This window comes from Hippoglossus hippoglossus, chromosome 17, assembly GCF_009819705.1.
Source record: "Hippoglossus hippoglossus isolate fHipHip1 chromosome 17, fHipHip1.pri, whole genome shotgun sequence".
NCBI lineage: Eukaryota > Metazoa > Chordata > Actinopteri > Pleuronectiformes > Pleuronectidae > Hippoglossus > Hippoglossus hippoglossus.
This window is the reverse complement of record NC_047167.1, coordinates 20939382-20959597: the sequence shown is the minus strand read 5'-3', so window position 1 is coordinate 20959597 and position 20216 is coordinate 20939382. Positions and strand designations below refer to the sequence as shown.

General features: G+C 43.4%; 1 protein-coding gene across 2 annotated transcripts; it reads right to left on the bottom strand.

Moving 5' to 3' along the window:
• Nucleotides 1-4580: 4580 nt before the first annotated feature.
• LOC117778842 (vang-like protein 2) lies at nucleotides 4581-18682 on the bottom strand. Of its 2 annotated transcripts, none has more exons than XM_034614675.1 (8): nucleotides 18555-18682; nucleotides 10193-10577; nucleotides 9844-9967; nucleotides 8315-8922; nucleotides 8031-8164; nucleotides 7718-7853; nucleotides 7304-7547; nucleotides 4581-6490 (listed from the first exon to the last, which is right to left on the bottom strand). In XM_034614675.1, the coding sequence occupies exons 2-8, from the start codon at nucleotides 10261-10263 to the stop codon at nucleotides 6230-6232; spliced, it is 1578 nt and encodes a 525-aa protein (XP_034470566.1). In that variant the 5' UTR covers nucleotides 10264-10577; nucleotides 18555-18682; the 3' UTR covers nucleotides 4581-6229. The 2 variants fall into 2 exon arrangements, with proteins under 2 accessions (XP_034470566.1, XP_034470568.1); XM_034614677.1 differs by lacking the exon at nucleotides 18555-18682 and adding an exon at nucleotides 17898-18486.
• Nucleotides 18683-20216: the final 1534 nt, after the last annotated feature.

Below are 20216 nucleotides of genomic sequence, written 5' to 3'. Positions count from 1 at the left end.
TATAATTGCATATATAATATACATCATTTTCCTGAATGACAGCTACATAAACGGATGGTAACAAGTCTCACCTGGGTCTGTGTATGAAGTAAAATTCATCTGCAGTTTCATGTTGTATATTAATAATGTCACTTTAGGGGTTATTGCCTTATTGTCTACTGAAGATAAATTAAACCTCATGCACAGACACAACTACACTTTCCCAGACTTTCTCCACAATATACAGACAATACAACTTTTCTGTTGTTTACCTGCATGAGTCACCGTGAGTGGAGGAAGACGCTTCACAGACAAAACCCCAGACAAAAGAAGGCTGGATCCACATGCAGGTACAGAAGCTGCTTGAGATGGTGGATTAAGATGAGACTCGTTCTATCTCCAAAATATACAACACACAACACGACAAGTCCAAGCTGATCGTCTCCTGGAATAATCCAAAGTTTAAAGTATAGAGAAACAGCAGCAGCAGCAGCAGCAAACACAAGGAACAAACAGGTTTATTCAGAGACGTTTATTTACCTTGTGGCAAGGAGAGGAAAGTTTCACATGTTTAATGAGAATCAGTAATAAAGATCATGTGAATACCTCTGAAAACATGAATATATTCATACAGATAAACACTGCCTTCAAACACAACCTTTGCGTCACACACTGGGTATGTTGCAACAGTTGTTGAGCAGTTTCTGTGTGTGTGTGTGTGTGTGTGTGTGTGTGTGTGTGTGTGTGTGTGTGTGTGTGTTGTATGTGCAGAGCCTCGGGGGAAACGGTGCAGACACAGCTCGTAGGCTCCTGTCAATCTTTTTCCAGAATGTTTTCAGTTAGATCATTAAAACGTTTTCCCAGTGACAGTGTTCGATGCCCTCTGGTGCTGTGACTTTTTTTGAGACATAAATTATATGTCTTACTATTATTTATTTATTACGATGTTATATGTAATGTCTGGATTCTCAAACTGACTCAACACTTGTTTGTTGGGACATTTATTTTGGAAAATCAAGAGAGATTCATTGGTCGACTTTCTCATAAAAATGTAATTATGTGGAAAATATTAATAAAATTCAAATGTGTTGTTTTAAATGACTGTTTCCAAGAATCGCCACAAAGAGTCTTACATAAATATAACACATTCAAAAAGAGTTATTGTTTTTTTTATTGCAATAATAAAGATTTTCAACAGTAGACATGAAACTTGCTGAGACAAAAGTTTCAAACTATTTAATATGAAAACCAGCTTAATGTTTCAAATCAGAATTTTACACACAATTGAAGCTTGTTGAGTGAAAAACTGTAAAAAAAAAAAAAGTTCCAGGTTTTGCTAAGTGGTGATCACGCGAAGCCTATAAAACAGGATTTGGACTAATCAGATTAATTTGTAGGTAGATTTGAGTCAATCAGCAAAATATTTAATGATTAAAACATTCTAGGTCTAGTTTATTCATTTCAATGAGATTCTGGACAGAGGAAAACATTTTAAGACGTCACCTGGACTTAAGGAAATTGTAACTCTTCATTCATTTCAGACATTCTATCAAATTAATTGAAAAATCAATTAGCTGAGTAATTGTTACTAAAAATGTATTCATTTGAAGTTGTGAGGTTAAGATATTTCCCCATTTTCAAAATAATCTGAAGTAAAAAGGGACAAATGAACAAACACAAAAGATAAACTTCTGTTTTCTTAGTAACTTAGTTTAAAAACCTGCTGTAAAACATAGTGAAAACTCTCTGACACGACATTGACATTAGCTTAATAGTTTTAGCATTTCATGGATGAATGACAGAAAGATGGGCAGTGTTATATATATATATATATATATTAAGAAAGACAATGCACAAGCCCGCCGCAAGTCGGAATAACTAAATTTACAATATATGTTTGTGTGCTCAGCATCGTCTTCACACCGTCGTTCTGTTGATCAGACAATCGCCTTCTTCTTTGACCCGATGGTCTCGTATGTGTCGGTACAGGGAGCGCGCAAACCCTGCAGAACACACACACACACACACACACACACACACACAGACACACACACAGACACAGACACACACACTTACTTCCTGCTTGTTTTTTGTCATTTCTTCAGCCAGATGCGTGAATTTAAATAAACATCCTTGAAGATTGTCACTTGTGCCATTAAAAGTGACTTTTTAAGGTTGTTTTCTTTTAAGAATGAGAAATCTCACCGCGTAGATGCCTCCCTCAACCGGCTGCTTCTGTGAAATAAACAGAGTTTCACAGAAATAATATGAAGCAACAGTTTCTTAATACATTTGGACATATCAACATCTTTTCTTAACAAACACATGTGGATCAATTCTGAGTAAATGTTTGAAACAGGAAGTAAGATGTGACACTTGTTTTGTGTGAACGTGGTGGAAACTGTGAGTGTGTGAAGTGTATAAATAATGAAGATCGGTGGTCAGCTCGAGCGAACAGGAAATGACTGTGGGGTTCGGTTCTAAAGCACAAACTACGAGATATCACAGAAATAAAGCAAAAGATTTACAAATAAATATTTTCCCAAAGGACATTTCCCTCCCTTATGCAGTTAGGTTTTAAAAGTTTAAATATATAACTTTTATTTTACCTCAGGGTGATTGACTGGAACCATCTGTCAAACAAACAAAAATCAGAAATATTCACACAATATTTATATTTAATTTACAATCCAATGGGTGAGTTATCTTGAGACATATAGAGAAACTTATTTATCAAGGAAAATATAGAGTAATTTATCTATAGAAAGCTGTTTATCTAGAGAAATGTAAAGTTTGACATAATTTAACGATGTAATAATCTATATTTTTATAAACTCGTGGAGCATTTTCAAGACTATTTCCTCTTAAAGTCCAGAGAAATGTGATCTAAAAGTCCTGAAATGTTGCATATGAATGTATTCAGTTGATCATTCTGTGTTCTAACATTCATCAGGGTGGAGTGTCTGTTGTTCCTCTTTATTCTTACCCTCAGTCGGCAGTATAAGACGGTCAGGATGAGGCCGTAGAGGATGAGGATCCCATCCAAGATATAACATATGTTCATGTCTTCAATGGTCTCTGCACAGACAAAAACATCACAACCTTCATCACTCATCGTCATCGTCCGGCAGCGTTTCAGTGAGACAGTTTTAAAAAATCCTCCATTAAAGAGCTGAGAGAAATGAACATCTAACAGTGACCAGTGCAGGTGGGACTGAGCATCAGCGAGGTGAGGTTCTTACCTACCGGGGGGGGGTTCTGCAGATGAGACGGAGGGTCTGAGTTGCTGTCGCTCTGGTGCCAGTGAGATTGACGAAAAGAAGCCTCTGAAGTGAGCTCCGACAGCAGCGAGCAGGAAGTCCGCAGCTCTCTGTCCGTTCGGCAGCGGTGAAACCACACGCCTGCCTCGCTGCCACCCCCCCCCCCTTCAGATGAGTTCCTCTATTAAAGTCTTGTGTAAAACGGTCCGTGTCTATTTCAATTTCAGTGGGAACAGAAAGTCAAATCTGCCTGTCACCATGTTGCAAGGCCACAAATATCAAGAGACGACACATCACACACCATCTAGAACCGACTTCTGCATCATCGTCATTTCTTTAAAAGGCGATCAAAAGTAAGCGAGAAAACAAAGACGCATTAAGGAATAAATGGTTTAATAATGGAAAAATGCATAACACACTATACAGGCTACAGTTACCAAAAGGAAGAAAATACAAGACAAATCTACACATTTTTTTTACAAGCCACTTGCTTTTCAAATGTAAAAACATTCGGAAAAATTGCATCGTCTTAACTTAGGCACCTTAAAAATGATAGAAAACAAGTTATTATAAAAAGCTTTGGAGCCTGAAATAACTCTAGCATGCATTTAAAAAAAAAAAAAAAACACAAATCTGCATTTTGATCACTCCGATGAAAAGTCGCACACATCAGACCTGGTATTTGGAAAGTAAAGGGCTTTTAAAACCACATTGTCACTGGGAAGGAAAAAGCGAACAGTCGGTCGCGCTGCGGCTCAGCGTACAGTAAAAGGTAGAGACGTCCGAGCGTCGGGCCAGTGTCAGGACAGATGTGGCCCCGACGCCGCTCCTGCACATCTGGAGGGTGTAAGGCCGAGAGAGGGAGGAGGCAGCGTGTTCACTGTGCTGGATGCAGCTCGTGGCACAAGGCGAGGGGGGGGGGGGGGTGATGCGCTGCTGCTGCAGAGGAGCTGCAGTGAGGACTTACAATCACACGTCTGGTTTGGGATTCGTTTTTTTTTCTTTTGCAGAAATGCTTTTAAAAAAAAATAAAAAAGAAAGGAAAGTCAGCTTATAGTTTGACTACAGCTGCCGGTTTAGTACTGATCTCCTCACATGTACACCTGGTATCAACATGCAAACCTGGATCTGGTTTCATGATCTCACACGAAAGGCTCGAGTTGAATCCTGCACACGCCGGGATCTGATCTCTGTAACGTCATGAAATCCATTTGGCAACTATGACATTTGCAGATTCAGTTGTTTTTAGTGGATTTGCTACAAACGCATCTTCACAGAAGCTGAAAACAGGACTTTTCTTCTTCGCTCGTGAAAAGTCCACGTTTTGAGGCTATATGGTTATAAAAAGGTCCACTTATAGCAACTTCCTCTTTCCAGAGCTGTCGACCACGTCCTGTGACCTTCCTCCACACGGAGCTCGGTTCGTTTTACAGGTGGTTGTATGTGGATGATGGAACCTCCCATCTCTGGTGTCTCGTGTCAGATGTGGACAGTTTCCTCCTCTGAACTAAAACCACCGCATTTAACCATCAGTTCCATTATTGAGTATTCGGTCAATGACGTCAATTTCTTAAGCATTAAACACAGAAGAACAACCTGTGACCCTGAACTTCATAATTTAGCAAACATAGTTTGTGACGATTAGTTATCTGTCATCAAACTGATTCATCGACCAAATGTTGCTCTGTAACAACTGAGCAACTGCTTCCAGCGAAGATAACAACGTGTGGTGGAGAGCTACAGAAACAGCGAGTGCAGCTCGGAGCCATTTTCCGTCTGAACCTGTCGGAGCCCGAGAGAAAAACTGACCAGGACCGAACCGAACCTCTTGTTTTCCTTATTTACAGGCACGTGCAGTGAAAGATATCAAGTACAGAGAACAGACAACGTGACCGAACCCAAGGGTCATATGTTCTGTCCGGAATCCACTTCACAGGTGGATTCATCTTCAGCAGGTTTTAGTTTTTTCTTTAAGAAAGCGGCAAATCTGTACAACTGTGTTTTTTCCCCCCTAAATATTACGATATAAATAAATTGATCTTTCTAACGAGTTTGTCTTTGTCGGCTGAGTTTGATTAAACTTATTCCACTTTGAAAAAAAAACACAAAACTGAGCCTTTAGAAAGGTCAATGTGAGGTTGTGTATCAGTAGAAAGTCCACATGCAGGTCGCATGTTAATACCAGGTGTTTGTACTTCCTGTTAAAATTGAAATATTAATAGTATAAAAAATGCCAGTGTAGAATAAAACTGAAGCTGCATATTTAAAAAAAACAATCACGAACACACAGAGTCCGGAGAAGCAACAACTTAGGAATGTTCTTCCATTTTTCTTTTTAGTCCGATAAAAAGCACATTTTTGGCCTCGAGGCCGCGGAGGAGCAACGTGTTGATTCCACATGATGCTACAGTCTGTCAGTAGAAAACAGTCTCACCCTCGAATGTAAAACAAAACAACAAAAACAGCCCTCGTCATCTGAAAGGAAACAGGGAACTAAAGGCAGTGGTACACAGTCGAGCTCAAGTCGATCTGTTCTCGGCGCACAAGACGAGAGGAAGTAACACGTGTGATGTAACCGTCCCCTCCTCCTTCGTCCTTGTGGTTCAGCACAGTAAAGTAGTCCAGTGGTTAGAGGCCTGAAGACAAAAAGTCCCCTTTACAGACAAGGGTTTATTTATTTTTTTTACAGCGTGTCTTAAAGACCGAGACTTTAACGACACAGAAGGAGAAACAGTCATGGCATCCGTTTATTTCCAGGTTCAGACAATCGTCGAGCCGATCACAGTTTGATTCCCCGTGCATCTGTGATGATCATAGAGCAGAAGGAGGCGTCACAGGTGAAAACGCTCCTTCATCCTCGCATGGTTTCTTTGTCACAGACAGGAGGAGGAATGATTGGAGGTGATCGGAGCCCGAGGCCTCCCAGTGGGTGGGAGAGAGGAAGTGGTCGGGGTTGCTGGGCGGGGGGGGCTCCTTCGGGGGGACGCCCCTCACACCGAGGTCTCCGACTGCAGCCTCATCACGAACTTGTGGCTCTTTGGATCGATGAATTCCTCGCCGAGCCGCAGGAAGGGGAGCGGCGTGACCGAGACCACCAGGGAATAGTCCGAGCGTCGCAGGGAGAACACCAGCCCCTGGCGCAGGGCAGAGGTCACCGGCTCCTCGCTCACCAGGGTCCACTGGCGCCCCCTGCCATTCTGCTGCTGGTACTGCACGGAGGGGCCAGGGGAGAGGTAACGCTCCAGGAAGGCCTGTGGGAAATGAATCAGTATTAATCATTAGTGTTTGAATAACTTTTCAGACAGAAATGTCAAAACTATGCTTTTTAAATATTCAGCTTTTCTCTGTTCTATGAAAACCGATCATCAATGAGTTCTGGACTGTTGATTTGATAAAACATGGAATTTAAAGATGTCACTGGTATTTTATGGGGTTTGGTTATGTTCGGTAGTTTATATTATATATAATATATTTCATGACATTTTTAGACAAAACATTAAACCTATTAAATGAGAAAATTATCATATCAATCAATAATTAATATGATCTTCAGGCCTAATTGATTGTTAAGTATTGGCATTAGTCATTCTTCTAACTTTATAACCCTCTTGGGTCATATTAAAATTGCATTAGATCAATTATTCATTGTTTTATATTCACATCTGTATAATTAGGATTCAGGATCAAATCCTAAGGGCAGAAAATGATGAAGTTAAAGCATTAAAGTCAAATGAAAACTTGTAGAATTGAAATAAAGGTTTGATAAATTATAGTATCTCTTACCCTAAATATGAACATTGCTGATAGAGGCAGTAATAAATGTTTTAGATGAGGTCACAGTCCCACAGCAACACAACTTAAGAATAAATCGCACAACTAAATCTGATTCTTCTCCCCATCTTCATCTCAGTCCTTTCACTAGAATTTTACATCCCTCTTTAATTTCCTTTACTCTTATTGTCTATCTGTCTATCATCTAAGAATCAAAACAAACGGAACATGTGTCCGGACACGCAGCTACAGCCCCGACTGTCGTCTCGGTCCCACTGCCCACAGACTCTCACCTTGGGCGTCATGTTGTGCGTGATGCAGAACTGCAGGTGTGTGAGGATGCTCTCCATGCTGTGGAACGCCTGCTGACGGGTGGTCCGCAGATACTTCTGCATGGCCCGCGCCATCGGAGCGAAGATGGCCTGAGCCGCCTCCCGAGGATCCATCACCTCTCTCGGGTGTTTGGGCGACGATGTGACCTCGTCCTCGTGGAGACGCTTGATGTGCGTGAAGGCTTCTTCCACCGCCACCACCAACCTGAAGAGTTAGAGAGTCGGATCAGCATCAGCTTTATTCAGTGTTGTCCACAGAAATCATCAAGTTCTGGTGTGAGACAAAGAACTGGATTTCATGTCACAACTGCAGCTGAAACTGTGAGTTCTCCGTGTCTGTGTAGACGGTGAACACACAGTCCGCTGGATTCTGACCTGGCCTTGCGTTTGCGGAGCCTGCGATCCATCTCCGCCTCTTCGTAGTAAAACTCGTTGTGGGAGTTGTCTCTCCTCCGGGCAGCAGCTGCGATCATGGCCCGGGACTGACCCGTGGAGTTGTTGGTGGTGTTTTCTACAAGACAACAACAGCAGTGAGAAGAATTAGTGGATGAGCATTCCAGGTATTAAGCTGAAGAGGAAACCGATGTTGGAAAATGAAACTCCTGCAGATCAGAGTCATAAAACCGGTAAATGAAATGAGTCATGGAGGAGAGAACCGGCGTCAGAGCCGTCGGGAGGTTGTATTTACCATCCAGGGAGTAAACCTTGAAGCCGGTCATCTTCTTGGACAGGATGGACTTGGGCAGGTTGAGCAGCGCTGGGTTGTAGACGGGGAAGTCGCTGTAATAACGGTCCAACACCCACACAGCTGCTCGCTGGATACTACAACACAGAGAGGAGGGGCCATTTAAATACAAGACAAGAACACTAATCAAAAATCTCCTCTATCTCAAACACTTTTTTAAAATCAAAAACCACAGGGTGGGTAGAAAAGGAGGATTTGAACCAGTTTCCAGGATCAGTGTCACCAACCTGAGGTGGCCCACGTTGTAGAACTTGCTGGTTCCGTCCGTGCTGCGGACCACCTTCAGGCAGAAGGCCGGCTGCAGGTGTCGGACCTCCAGCAGCACCAGAGCCAGGTACTGGATGAAGAGCAGAGCGTCCACCAGCGAGGCAGCGTACTCCACTATCCCCCTGTAGTCCCGCTCCCTGGGCTCCAGCACCCGCACGCCATAGAACAGCCAGTACGACGCCACGAACAGGAACACCAGCACCATCAGCAGGCAGCGGAAGACGAAGAAGCGCGGCAGGGTGGCGCGGGGGGGCCGGAGGAACAGCGCCCAGGACGAGATGAGCAGGACCAGGAGCTTGAAGGCCAGGGAGACGTAGAGGCCTTCGCAGGGCGTGCCGCAGGGCTCGAGGGCGTCACGCCACAGGACCTGCGGCAGGATGAGGAAGGCTAAAGGCGTGACGAGGGCGAAGAAGCTCAGGCAGCCTCCCAGAATCGGGCCGACAAAACGCTTGCACTCCAGCGGAGTCGTTTCCTCCAGATCTTTGGAGAGGCGCGTCAGGTCCTCGTTTGAGATGCTGTGCTCCGACGTGCCGGTGACGACCGTGGTGGTTTCTCCCCAGTTATCATCCTGTCAGGGAAGAGAGAAACGATCAGCTTTTACAAGATTATGTTTGGTCATTTTACCTGATCAAATTATTGAGTTATTATTTTTATGAGTAATTTAATCAATTAGTTAATCAACAGCAAATTGACCCACAATTATTTGATAATCAAACAGATATTGAGAACAAAATTGTGGTTGTTTAATTTTCTGTTGATCGAGAGATAAATGTATCGGCCCTAAAGTCGAGAAAACACTCAAAAGCAACAGACGGCGACATGTTGGTTAAATCTAAAGACAAAATCCTCTCGACTATTTAAAGAAAGACGCCTCCTCACTTCATGTAGGAAACAAAAACACTGGGACCTCCGGCTCCTTGATGAAGAGACGCCTCTTCACTTTAAATACTACGTCTTACATCTAATATCTTAAGACTCAGTCACACAAGTGTCAACAGCTGCTCTTCATCCAGCGACTGACAGACGAGAGGAGAAATGATTGACGGCTCCTGAGAGAAACTCCTCAGAGGAGAATAACAAGGGATCCACATTTACGTGAGTATAAATAGATGTAACTCTGGTAATGACAGATGTTTATTGATTCAGTTGTTGTGGTTGTAATAAGCGTTGATTCCTAAGATGTCTTTATCGAACCCTTATGACAAAGAAAAGCAACTTAGGTTTGATATTTTACAGTTTAACCATAAACTTTATAATAAACTATCTATAAATAAAAAGAAAACACAAATATTTAGAACTTGAATAAAGAATTGAAAGAATGTAAATCTTTTCTGTAGTTGATATCTCTGTGAAAGACTCACATCAGCCAATTCTTTAGTTGTCATTTCTACAATCACTGCAGGTCTGTGATGTTGGTCTTTGCTTTACCGATCCTGAGTAGATGCATCTTTAAAACATACATGATCGTGATAAAAACAAAAAGACTGACCCTGTCATCTCCGCGGGTCGACTCTGCGTCGAGCAGCGGCTCCCCGGGCGTCTGGATGGTGACGGACTTGTCTCCTCGACTGCTGCCGTCTCGACTTTTAGAGCGATGACGATCCCTGCGATCCCTGGAACACACACACACAAAGACTTGAACAAACTTCTTCCTGGTTCCCACGTCCTCATACTTCTGTCTTGAATCATTATTATTATTATTGTATTTTTATTGACTTTTGGACCTTGTAGATATATCCACAGCAACGTAGCCCAACTTTCTGAACGTGAATAAATTGGATGTCTGTCACCACGGCAGCAAGAGAAAGATGATGTTTAACTAAAGTTGTGTGACCCACCTGTGCTTGCGGGAGCTTCGGGAGTGGGAGGACTTGTATGAGTAGCCCGAGTACTGCGACTCGTTGTCCATGTCTCGGGTCGGCGGCGAGCAGACTTTGCGAATACCGCCTCCTCCGCCTCCGCCCGTGCCGCGCTGCTCGCCGACTCCTCCCAGCTGGCTCTTGCGCTCGGCGATGGACTTGGTGGAGAGAGCCAGGGGCAGCTTGAGCAGGTCAACCTTGCTCCTGAGGGAATCTATCTTGGAGGCCGATGGGGAGGGAGCAGGAGAAGGGAGGCGGGAGGGCGGGGGAGGCCACGGAGAGGAGGAGATGAGGAGGAGAAGAGGGATGGGAGAGGACGGCGGGTAGGAGAGTCACAGCAGGGGAGAGCGGAGGTGGCCGTGATCTGGAAGAGAAAATAAAACTTTTGGTCAAAACTTTGGGGGAAACTGTGACTTCACATCGGAATCTGCTGTGGATCACGTTACATGTTTATTTCCTCTGCTCCACATCATGGTACTAACATGCAACACAACATGTCTCAACTTCAACCAAATTTCAGTCACCCCCCAGTATCGATATCAATAATCCACATCGGTCAGGCTCTACTTTATATTGAGAGTCTGTGTGTGTGGTTGGGGATCAAACCTCTCACCCTGAACCACAGAGCAGTGATGCGTCGACCACGTGTCACTAGAACACATTGAACTGAGCCTCTAGCCTCAGCTGCGTGTTCTGACATCACTTCCTCCTCCAGGTCTCAGTCGAGGATCATCATCACTCGACTGTACCTCCTCTCACCCCGGACACGAACTGGAGCCGCCGGCAGCTCGGACACAATGGCGGCCATATTGGATTACTGTGTTTTCACAAAACTTGTTTGCCCTCTCCCTCCCACTCGCCGTCTCACATTCCCTCCCGCACTCCCCTCGTCCCCCGGGAAACGAGGGCCTCTCCGCTGCCATGGCGATGAAAGAGGGCGTTCAGCTGGAGGGGGATTGGAGGTTGACAGTTGCCGTGGAAACCTGACCTCGCGCCGCCCTCTGCCACTCGGTTCCCCACGTTGCCGAAAAATCACCAAAATAAAAGTGTAGGCATGACGGATGTTGGACTGTCATGCGCTGGTTAATTGATGAAGGGGGGCGTGGCTCGCCGTCTTAGACTGGACCTCTGTGGGAAACGAAGGGGGACGGTCGCTGCCATCGCCGTCTTTACAGCCTCCTGATTTCACTTCATGTGGCTTTTATGCTCCAGCTCCGCCATTGTCCTCAAAATCCACTTCCCTTCAAGCCAAATACTGGACGACAGCGAGTCAGTCTGTGGGTTTCTGTAAGTTTATCCACATCACAGAAACCGGTCCCTCCTTTGTTTCAAACTCTTTCACTCATATTTCTTTCCCAATAGGAAAGGTCCCTCGTCCAGTCTCTAAATTCACTAACTTTTACCAGACCGGGGCAGATTCTGCAGCCCTGCAGCCATGTGTAAAATCTCCACAACATACGTAGTCCAAACCACAAAACTCCGATGACTAACTAGCCTCTTCCTGGTGCATCATCGTGAGCCTTTCTTCTTCTGTAACGTTACGTTCTGCTCTTACATAAGAGGAACATACAGAAAACTACAGTGGAGGAGTCAGAGCACAAAAGCTTATTCGAGACGAGGCAGAATTGCAGCACTTTACTCTGAAAAAGCTCATTAAGCAAAGTCAAGATCCGCACTCAGAGCGCCGGAAAAGCTTTCAAGCGTTGACAGAACCCGTCGTTTCACAGATTCACTCGGAGGAGCAGAGTTAAGTGGCGTTTCCCTGCAAGGAACACGTGGAGAGAGAGCGAGAGAGAGAGCAGGGAATGAGACGAAGATTCCCACACAATCCACATATTTTCAACTAGACTGAATCTAAACAGTGTTTTTAATCCACTGGTTGTGGGAGTTTGGCTGGAACTTGTCCTCAAAGACAGAAGTGTTGGCAAAAATAACAATCTGAAGTCATCGGGCTTTATGTTCAGCACGCCATCTTTAAAAACAACAATTACAGTCATACTGTCCCTTTATAAACGCAGGACTCCTCACCCGTGAAGATCCTACATGAAACTCAGACGAGGGTTTTTCTTCACATCGTTGTGACTCTTACATCTGGCTCATCTTCTCTCTGCGTCTTTAGCGGCTTCACGACACACACACACACACACACTGCAACCGAAGCCACTCAGAGACCATATGTAAAAGCCTCAGAGAGCAATTAAAGCAGGCCAGGAATAGACGTCTAAATCCCAGCTCGTGATCGCTGAAGGTGCAAGACTGAGCAAATACTGCGGTGATAACTCGAGCGTTTGTTGTGGCCGCGGCACATGAAGGAAAAGTCGGGTTTATCAGCCGCAATGTGCTCAGTAGATTTCAGATTAAACCACACATTAGGTTTCCAGCTGGACCTTTGTAGCCCGATGGTGGCAAGTAAGGTCACAGGTGAGATACTAGAACAATGGGCAAAGGTTTAGGATCCACCCGTAAACTACGTTTCCCACAATGCCTCTTGACGTCGCACTGAGATGAGACAAACCTTTAAGTTTCTTTAAGTGTGTGTATGGAAATATAAACTGACCTCAGGACAAAGTTACATTAGTGTCACATTAACTCACTGAAATAATAAAATACTGAACATAAAACACGGCTATTTAACTCGTTTTGGATTGTTTACATATAAAACTTTGCATTGCATTCTGGGCCTTTGAGGTCTCCGCAGTCCACGGTTGCAGAACATCACTTCAAACCGGAGGCTTCACATCTAAACTCGTCCTCCTTTGTTCTAATGAGCCGACATTAACGTTGACCTTTAAGATGATGACGTCCATGTTTGTCCTGTTATTCAGATAATGAGACGCACATGTTAACCTATGAAAAATACCTCAACAGACGGTTTGTCTTTTAAAAGTGGAGCCGACACGAAGCTTCGTGATCTTCAGAAGAAACAAAAGCTTGAACCTGGCTCAGTTTACAAGAGCTGGAATGTTTTAAAAATCACAATAAACTCGTACATTTACCTCCATGATGATAAAAATACCTTAGTGTTATTGTCAGGTATGCTGGCTATAAACTTTTTTCCTACCTCTGAAAGAAAATCGTATATACTTTAATAAGAAAATTGTTAATTTAACTTAAAGCCTAAATCTTAAACTGTAAAAATCAAACATAAAACATAATCACAGCTTCCGGTCGACGTCTTCCCCCACACGTCTCCTCCTCATCATTGTCCTGGACCCTGACACTTATGAAACGAACCCGCCTGTTAACCCGTCTCTCTTTCTATCGGCGTGAATACAGCCGCCGAACACTCGATCCACAAACAGGTGTGGTCCAGTGGTGACACGTCTAAGGTTTCCTATTCATCCCAGTGTCCTATGTCCCAGTTAATGAGCCACACCGTCACCCTGCTCGTCTCACCGGCCTCGGTCTGCAGCGCTCGACTGTTCACGTCTGAGAGCCGAAGCCTGTTCCGCAAAACGAAAACATAACCTGTTGTTGTTCTCGGCTTTTCCATAATCTTCTTCCCAGAATGCACAGGTTCATTTCTTTCCTCACCATTGTTTCCGGGGGCGGCCATTGTTAACCAAACAGTAGAGTGATTCTTCAGGTTAATTCAGGATTTAAAGACGAAAAAACACACACACACACACACACACACACACACACACACACACACACACACACACACACACACACACACACACACACACACACACACACACACACACACACATACATACATCATTAATTTCTTACAGCCCTGCTTCAAAGTCTGACTTCTGAAAATCAAAAGATAAAAAGCAGGAGAGTGACCCTTGTTCACTTGGGTCCTGAGTGAACTGGACAACAGGCCGAGCAGTAATCTGTGTGTGTGTGTGTGGTCTGAGATTAAACAGTAAGGATGTGGGGCTTCAGGGCTACTTGGGCCACGGCTGGACGGTTTTTATGGCTCCAGCCAAAGGGGAGTGTGGAACCGTTTCAGTGCAGCCGACAGAACACGTTCACCCGGAAGGAACTCTATTTTTAATCAGACAGTTGCTGCTGCCAGAGGAGATTGTAAAATACCACTTGGAAAAAGTAGCTTTGCAAACTTTGCCTTTTTTTTAAATCGAGCAGCACAAACAAGGGACATAACAACTAAATTACATTTTTTTATGTAATCGTTCACATGCTTTTGCTCGATACACTCATGTCTTAATATTAATATTCTATATATTATCTATATTACCACCAGTAGCTCAAGCTCATCACTTGTGGATGATCTGATTGCCTCTATATTTGTGCCAATGCTGTAAATGTTTGTGTCATTGTGTTTCGTGTGTAATTGTCCCCGTTTAGCTCCATTCTATTAGGTTATCGTACCTGTATTTATTCTGTACTTTGTGGATCAATGAAGTATCGTCTTATCTCATCGTGTTTTACGAATCATTTGTACTTTTGTGCCTTTGCAAGTGTAATTCTGTGTTTTATTACATGTGTATGTGTCATTTGTATGTTTTACCGTCAACCTGCAGATGAAACATAGCCTGCATGGCTAAATCTGAATAAAGTACACGTGTTAATTAATGTGCATGGTCCCTTTAAAATAAACAAACATCAGACCCCTTCTCCTGCCAGTGTGTAACAAGCCACCAATGAAACCTTGTACAATTTTCTGACAATATAACACAATTTGTTTTTTTAATCAATATCTTATCTGCACATGAGATCGCTCTGGAGGAGGCAACTAAATCCCTGAGGTTGGATTATTTTACCAAACCTAAATATAATCTAACTTCCAAGAAATACTACAGAGGACATGTCCTCAGTGAAACAAAGCACTAGTAGAAATTAGAGCCATGCATCATTTTAGTCATTGCAGTATAACTTGGTGCAAACATGTTTTTCAGATTCTTTATCTTATTTTCCTATTTTCTTGATCTGATATTACTTCATATTGTTATTTCTTAATCTGAGTGATTTAAGAAGTTTGGTAAATGTTGTGAAACAAAGTTTTTAAAATCCTACAATATCAAAACTCAATCATGATTTTAGCTTTTAAATGAATATTCATATATTTGCGAGACTGTTTTACCCTTGGACAATGAAGTCATAAAATCTAACTTAAGAAGATAAAACAACTGTTCTGCTTCATCTGACTGAATCTTTAACGGTTCCTCATTTCACGATGCATTAATATCCACGTCTCTATCCCCAAATCTAAAACAGCCAAGATGTTGTTTTTAAATCCGAGCCGATGAAACCAAAAATCAATCAGGAATCCTGCCACAAACGTGCAGCTGGAGGCGCGCGGCGTCTGAAACGAGCAGATGCAGATTTCTTCACAGCCGCTGTTTGTCCCAAAGGCAAAAAGAAATCAAGCTGTCACCAAACATTTCCAGCCGCTGGCAGCGAGTTGGCAGCTGTCAGGGCGGAGGAGCAATCTGGGCCAACTCTGAAATGACCAGCTCCGTTCAGCCGCCTTTTGAGACCTGATATACCAACTGTGAAAATAAGCGTGCACACACCCGGCCTGCAGCAGGAGAGCAGGCTCGTCAGAGTACCAGGGCCACACACACACACACACACACACACACACACACACACACACACACACACACACACACACACACACACACACACACACACACACACACACACACACACACACACACACACACACACACACACACACACACACACACACACACACACACACACACACACACTGCTGCCTGCGACGACATCGGTAAAAAAAACCAGCGAAAAACAAGACAACTGTCGGCCCTCGTGCACACATGGCCGGCAAACCAGAGCAGGTGTGTGTGCGTGTGTGTGTGTGTTTGTGTGTTTGTGTGTGTCTGTAGAAATCCAACAGGGTGTGGTTGAATCAACAAGCCTTTCTTCTGCTGGGTGCTGGGATTCAAAGAGACGCCGGCACACAAGCTGCTCTCGTATCCAAACACAGTGTTTCGCAGGGACAGGAAGTGGCCCAACGAGCGGAGATTAGACTGATGTGGTTTGGGATAAAAGACTCGATGAAGCCACAGACTCACATCCGCCTCCAACGACTTGACCATCACACATGAGCTTCCTATTGATTCATCTGCCTAATATCAGGGAACAGTGAAAGTTGACTTCTTCTAACCGCTTCTCTTGTCTGTTTTTAAATGTGCTTTTATAAATGAACAAGAACACCAGTTGATATTCACACCGGAGAAGCTGGAACCAGTTTAAAAAAGGTGTTGGCATTAGCTGAGCTGCTTTCAGAGCGTTGGACATTTTCCAGTCACAGAGTTAAACGTTGGATTGAGCTCATGTGAGAATTCAGCAGGAGAAAGTCTGAGAAATCACAGCGAGCGAGTTGTTGACGTTTCGATCACAAGACGATCGTGAAACTGGGAGATTTTCCAGAGTTGATGTCTGAAATCGGCTTTGGAAACAGTCCTGGCTGAATAATTTAAGAATGATCTATTAAATAATCAATTAATTAATTATTTAAGCTCTCAACACATTCAAGGATCACAAGTTTACATATTTTCCTACTTACGTAACCTTTGACAGTTGTATCTAGTGATGTAAACCTTCCCTGGGTCATTTTCCTCGGTTTCACATTTCTACTGTCGCCCTGATGTAATGTAGACACATCTACTGTTCTTGCTTAAAGCATTTCAACACAACAACAACAAACACACAACAAGTCTCTTAAGGAAACGTGTCCCACTCACTGATGTGTCAGACTGTCCACACACTGGGATCAGACATCGTCAGAGTTGTTGATTTGATATTTTTGCTGTTTCTTTAAATGTCTTATGAGCTTTACACTGTTTGACACGACATCTTTAGAAGACGCCACCTTGTGTTTTCAAAGCTCTGACAATCATTTCGTGTTTTTTGATATTTCATAGACGACCTGAGTTTAATGCCTAACGTCCAGATGTAATCATTAGCTGCAGTCCTGTCCGACTTCGCCCTTCGACAATGTCAGACGTCTGATTTCAGTTTGTTGTGTGACGGGAATAACTTAATAAAAACACGTCTTATGGATGAATATAGAAAACTCACATTGTTATTCTCACAGGAAACTAAACCTTCACAGGGAAGCAGATGTACAAACTTGTTGTTTCTTTATCTTCTGCGATATCAACATAAAGAAGTAAACTGAAACTCAACCAGTTTAATAACCACTCAAACGGAAGAATTTATGTTTTTATATCTGTTGGCTTCACAAAATAAGAAGCGTGGATGAATTTTTCTAACATCTTATAGATTAATAAATAGATAAAACTGGAGTTTCACCATTACTGGGTGTTATAAGTTTACTAATTAAAATAAATAATTCAAAAATGGTTATTTCCGAGCCACTGAAACCTTGATACCTGAACATGTATACTTGTGTTTATTCATTTCTTATAGTGTCACTGTGATATCAATGTTACAGCCACTGGACTTCACAGCATTTATGCAACATGTTATAACTCTTATGTGTATAAATAGTATTAAACAGTTTATCTCCTATAGAATGAAGAGCTAACAGACTGTGGTTGTTTCCAAAGTCCTCGGTGGAGCAGAGGGAAACAACCAGGCCCAACATTTCCTCTGTTTCCCTGAGAATCTGTGCGTAAAGACCCCCCCACTCTGACTCAGTGCATCTGTGGGAACACGGATCAACAGTCAGTCTGCATTAATAATTCAAAACACACGCACAAAGGGGCCTCGAACCCACCGGGACCCACTGCGAGGAGCCGGGGCCGGAGCGAGGGAGCGAGGAGCGACCCGCACACCGGGAACAGGAGGCTGCTGGAGGGGGCGCAGGACAATGGGAGACTCCCAGGCCCCGGCGGCTCGCGTCCTGATGCCAAACCAGCCCCAAATGCTGGCTCGCTCTTCCTCCTCCTCGCTCCTCTTCCTCACGGTAAATGAATGGACGCTCTCGCCTTCCCACCGAGGAGGGGATCGAACCGCGTCGGGCCTAGGGAGCGACCTGGACGCGCTCGTTCCTCCCAGACGCATCCCTCCCGGAGCCCAGACGCCGAAACCACCGGGATTCGGGACGGAATCAAAAAACCCTCCGGTAGTTTTTTTCCCCCGAAAGCCCTAAACCTCCCTCCCGTGTTTGAGTTCGATGCCCGGCGCTACGTGGCCTCCGGGAACAACAATAGAGCCGACGAGGGTCCCGAACTTCGCTGTGGTTTCAAAAAAAAACACGGCGACCATCGCGTCCTCTCGACTATTGTTTGTGGAAACCGGAGCCGAGCTGCGGCCGCTGCGTGCCCGCGTCTCCGGCTCCTCACGCGGCCACACAACCGCCCGACACCCGCAGACATTTACCACACATTTTTAAAAACACACACACAGAAAAACATAACACAACACCACTTACTTATTCCGGATCGTCCATTCAGGTAATTTTTCTCACTTTCCACTTTCTTTCCTCCACTCAGCCGTAGCGTCGCGCGCCCCGCCTCCGCTCCTGGTTTGGCCCCGCCTCTGGTGGCTCCCCCCCCCCCCCCGGGGGACAGGAGGGCCTGTGGAGCCGTGCGTGTGTGTGTCTGTCTGTGTGCGTGTGTGTGTGTGTGAGAGACACTGGACAGTATCATGGCACTAAGTGGCTCCCTCCTGGCTCATAAATCTGCAGATTGAGACAAAAGGAAAAATTCACCAGAACCATCTTCATCTTCATCATCTTCATCATCATCAGATATCTTTTAGACACAGACTTGATTTAATGAGACTGTAAATAAACTTTTATGTAAAATAAACATTCTTGTTTTCCTCTATTTGTTCAAACGGTTATTTTATCTTCTGTATGTAGTTATTTGTTGTTTTTTTCACACTACATTTCTATATATTTTAATACGTATATAAATACATATACACACATATATAGACATGATACCTGAGTGTGATGACAATAAAGATGTTTGAATCTTTGAATGTTGATCAGCAAAAATTGTTTTTAAGCTAAAAACAAGTGTTTTTTTAATGTAATTGTCTTTTAACGCAGCTGGTCTGAACACAATTGTCTCTTTAGAGTCCCATTAAATCCACTCAGTATTTAAAAGACACTTATATATTTAAAAAAAACACTTCTTTAGCCAAATTAATCTTCAATAAAGTTGTTTTTTGATGCTGTGATCTATGATAGATTTAGTCCAGTGATCCAAAGGTTGGAATCCACTGATCTATGATGCATGAAGCTGAACAGCGTCACAATAAACAACCTTTTTGAAAGCGTATTTAGAATGAATAAATGAAATCAATGTCACAAAGCACTTGTGTCCTGCTGTCTGTTTCTTTTTTTATGATATAACTTAATAACTGCTAGTTTAATGGTTCATTTAAAGTACTTCAAATCTTTAGTCCTGGCTCTCGAGCAGTAGATCATGAATCCAATTCAACTGAGTGTTTGTTAATGTGACAACTTCTGAGCTGCATTAGTGGCACATGAAAAAAATCCAGTACCTTTGCTTCACTTTACCATTTTTATTTCATGACTTATGTCAATAAGGAAATGTTTATAAGAGCAAACTGATGATTGAGAGACTATATTATTTTTCATTGTGGAAACAGAACTTAGCAGCTTCCCTCCTGCTTATTCTCTGTGAAATGAGAGTATCAACCTTACAGTGATCTGACAAAGACGAGTTGACCCAAATAAAAAGATAAGCAGAGGTCATATTATCCTTTTATTTTCATGGAGTGGAGCGAGTCCAGTTCATGAGCTCTTCATTCAAGACAATAAACTTAATGCTTTAAAGTCAAACCACCAAGAAATAAAAACTGGAAAAGAAGCGATGTTTATTTCTTCATCAAGGCATCACAATTGGTCATCGATTCCAGCCATTAAATGAACATCCATCAACACAATAAAAAAACCCTTGCGTGTTGTCACAATTTTTCAGAAGTTAAAAAGAAACCTTGTGAGAAGACGAGTGCACAGCCAGAGTACCGACACATGTTCAGTGTCAAAGCATTGAACGCATCTGACCGGATGTTGAAGATTTCAGCAGCCGATCGATGCGAAGTCAAACGTTTTTCGGTC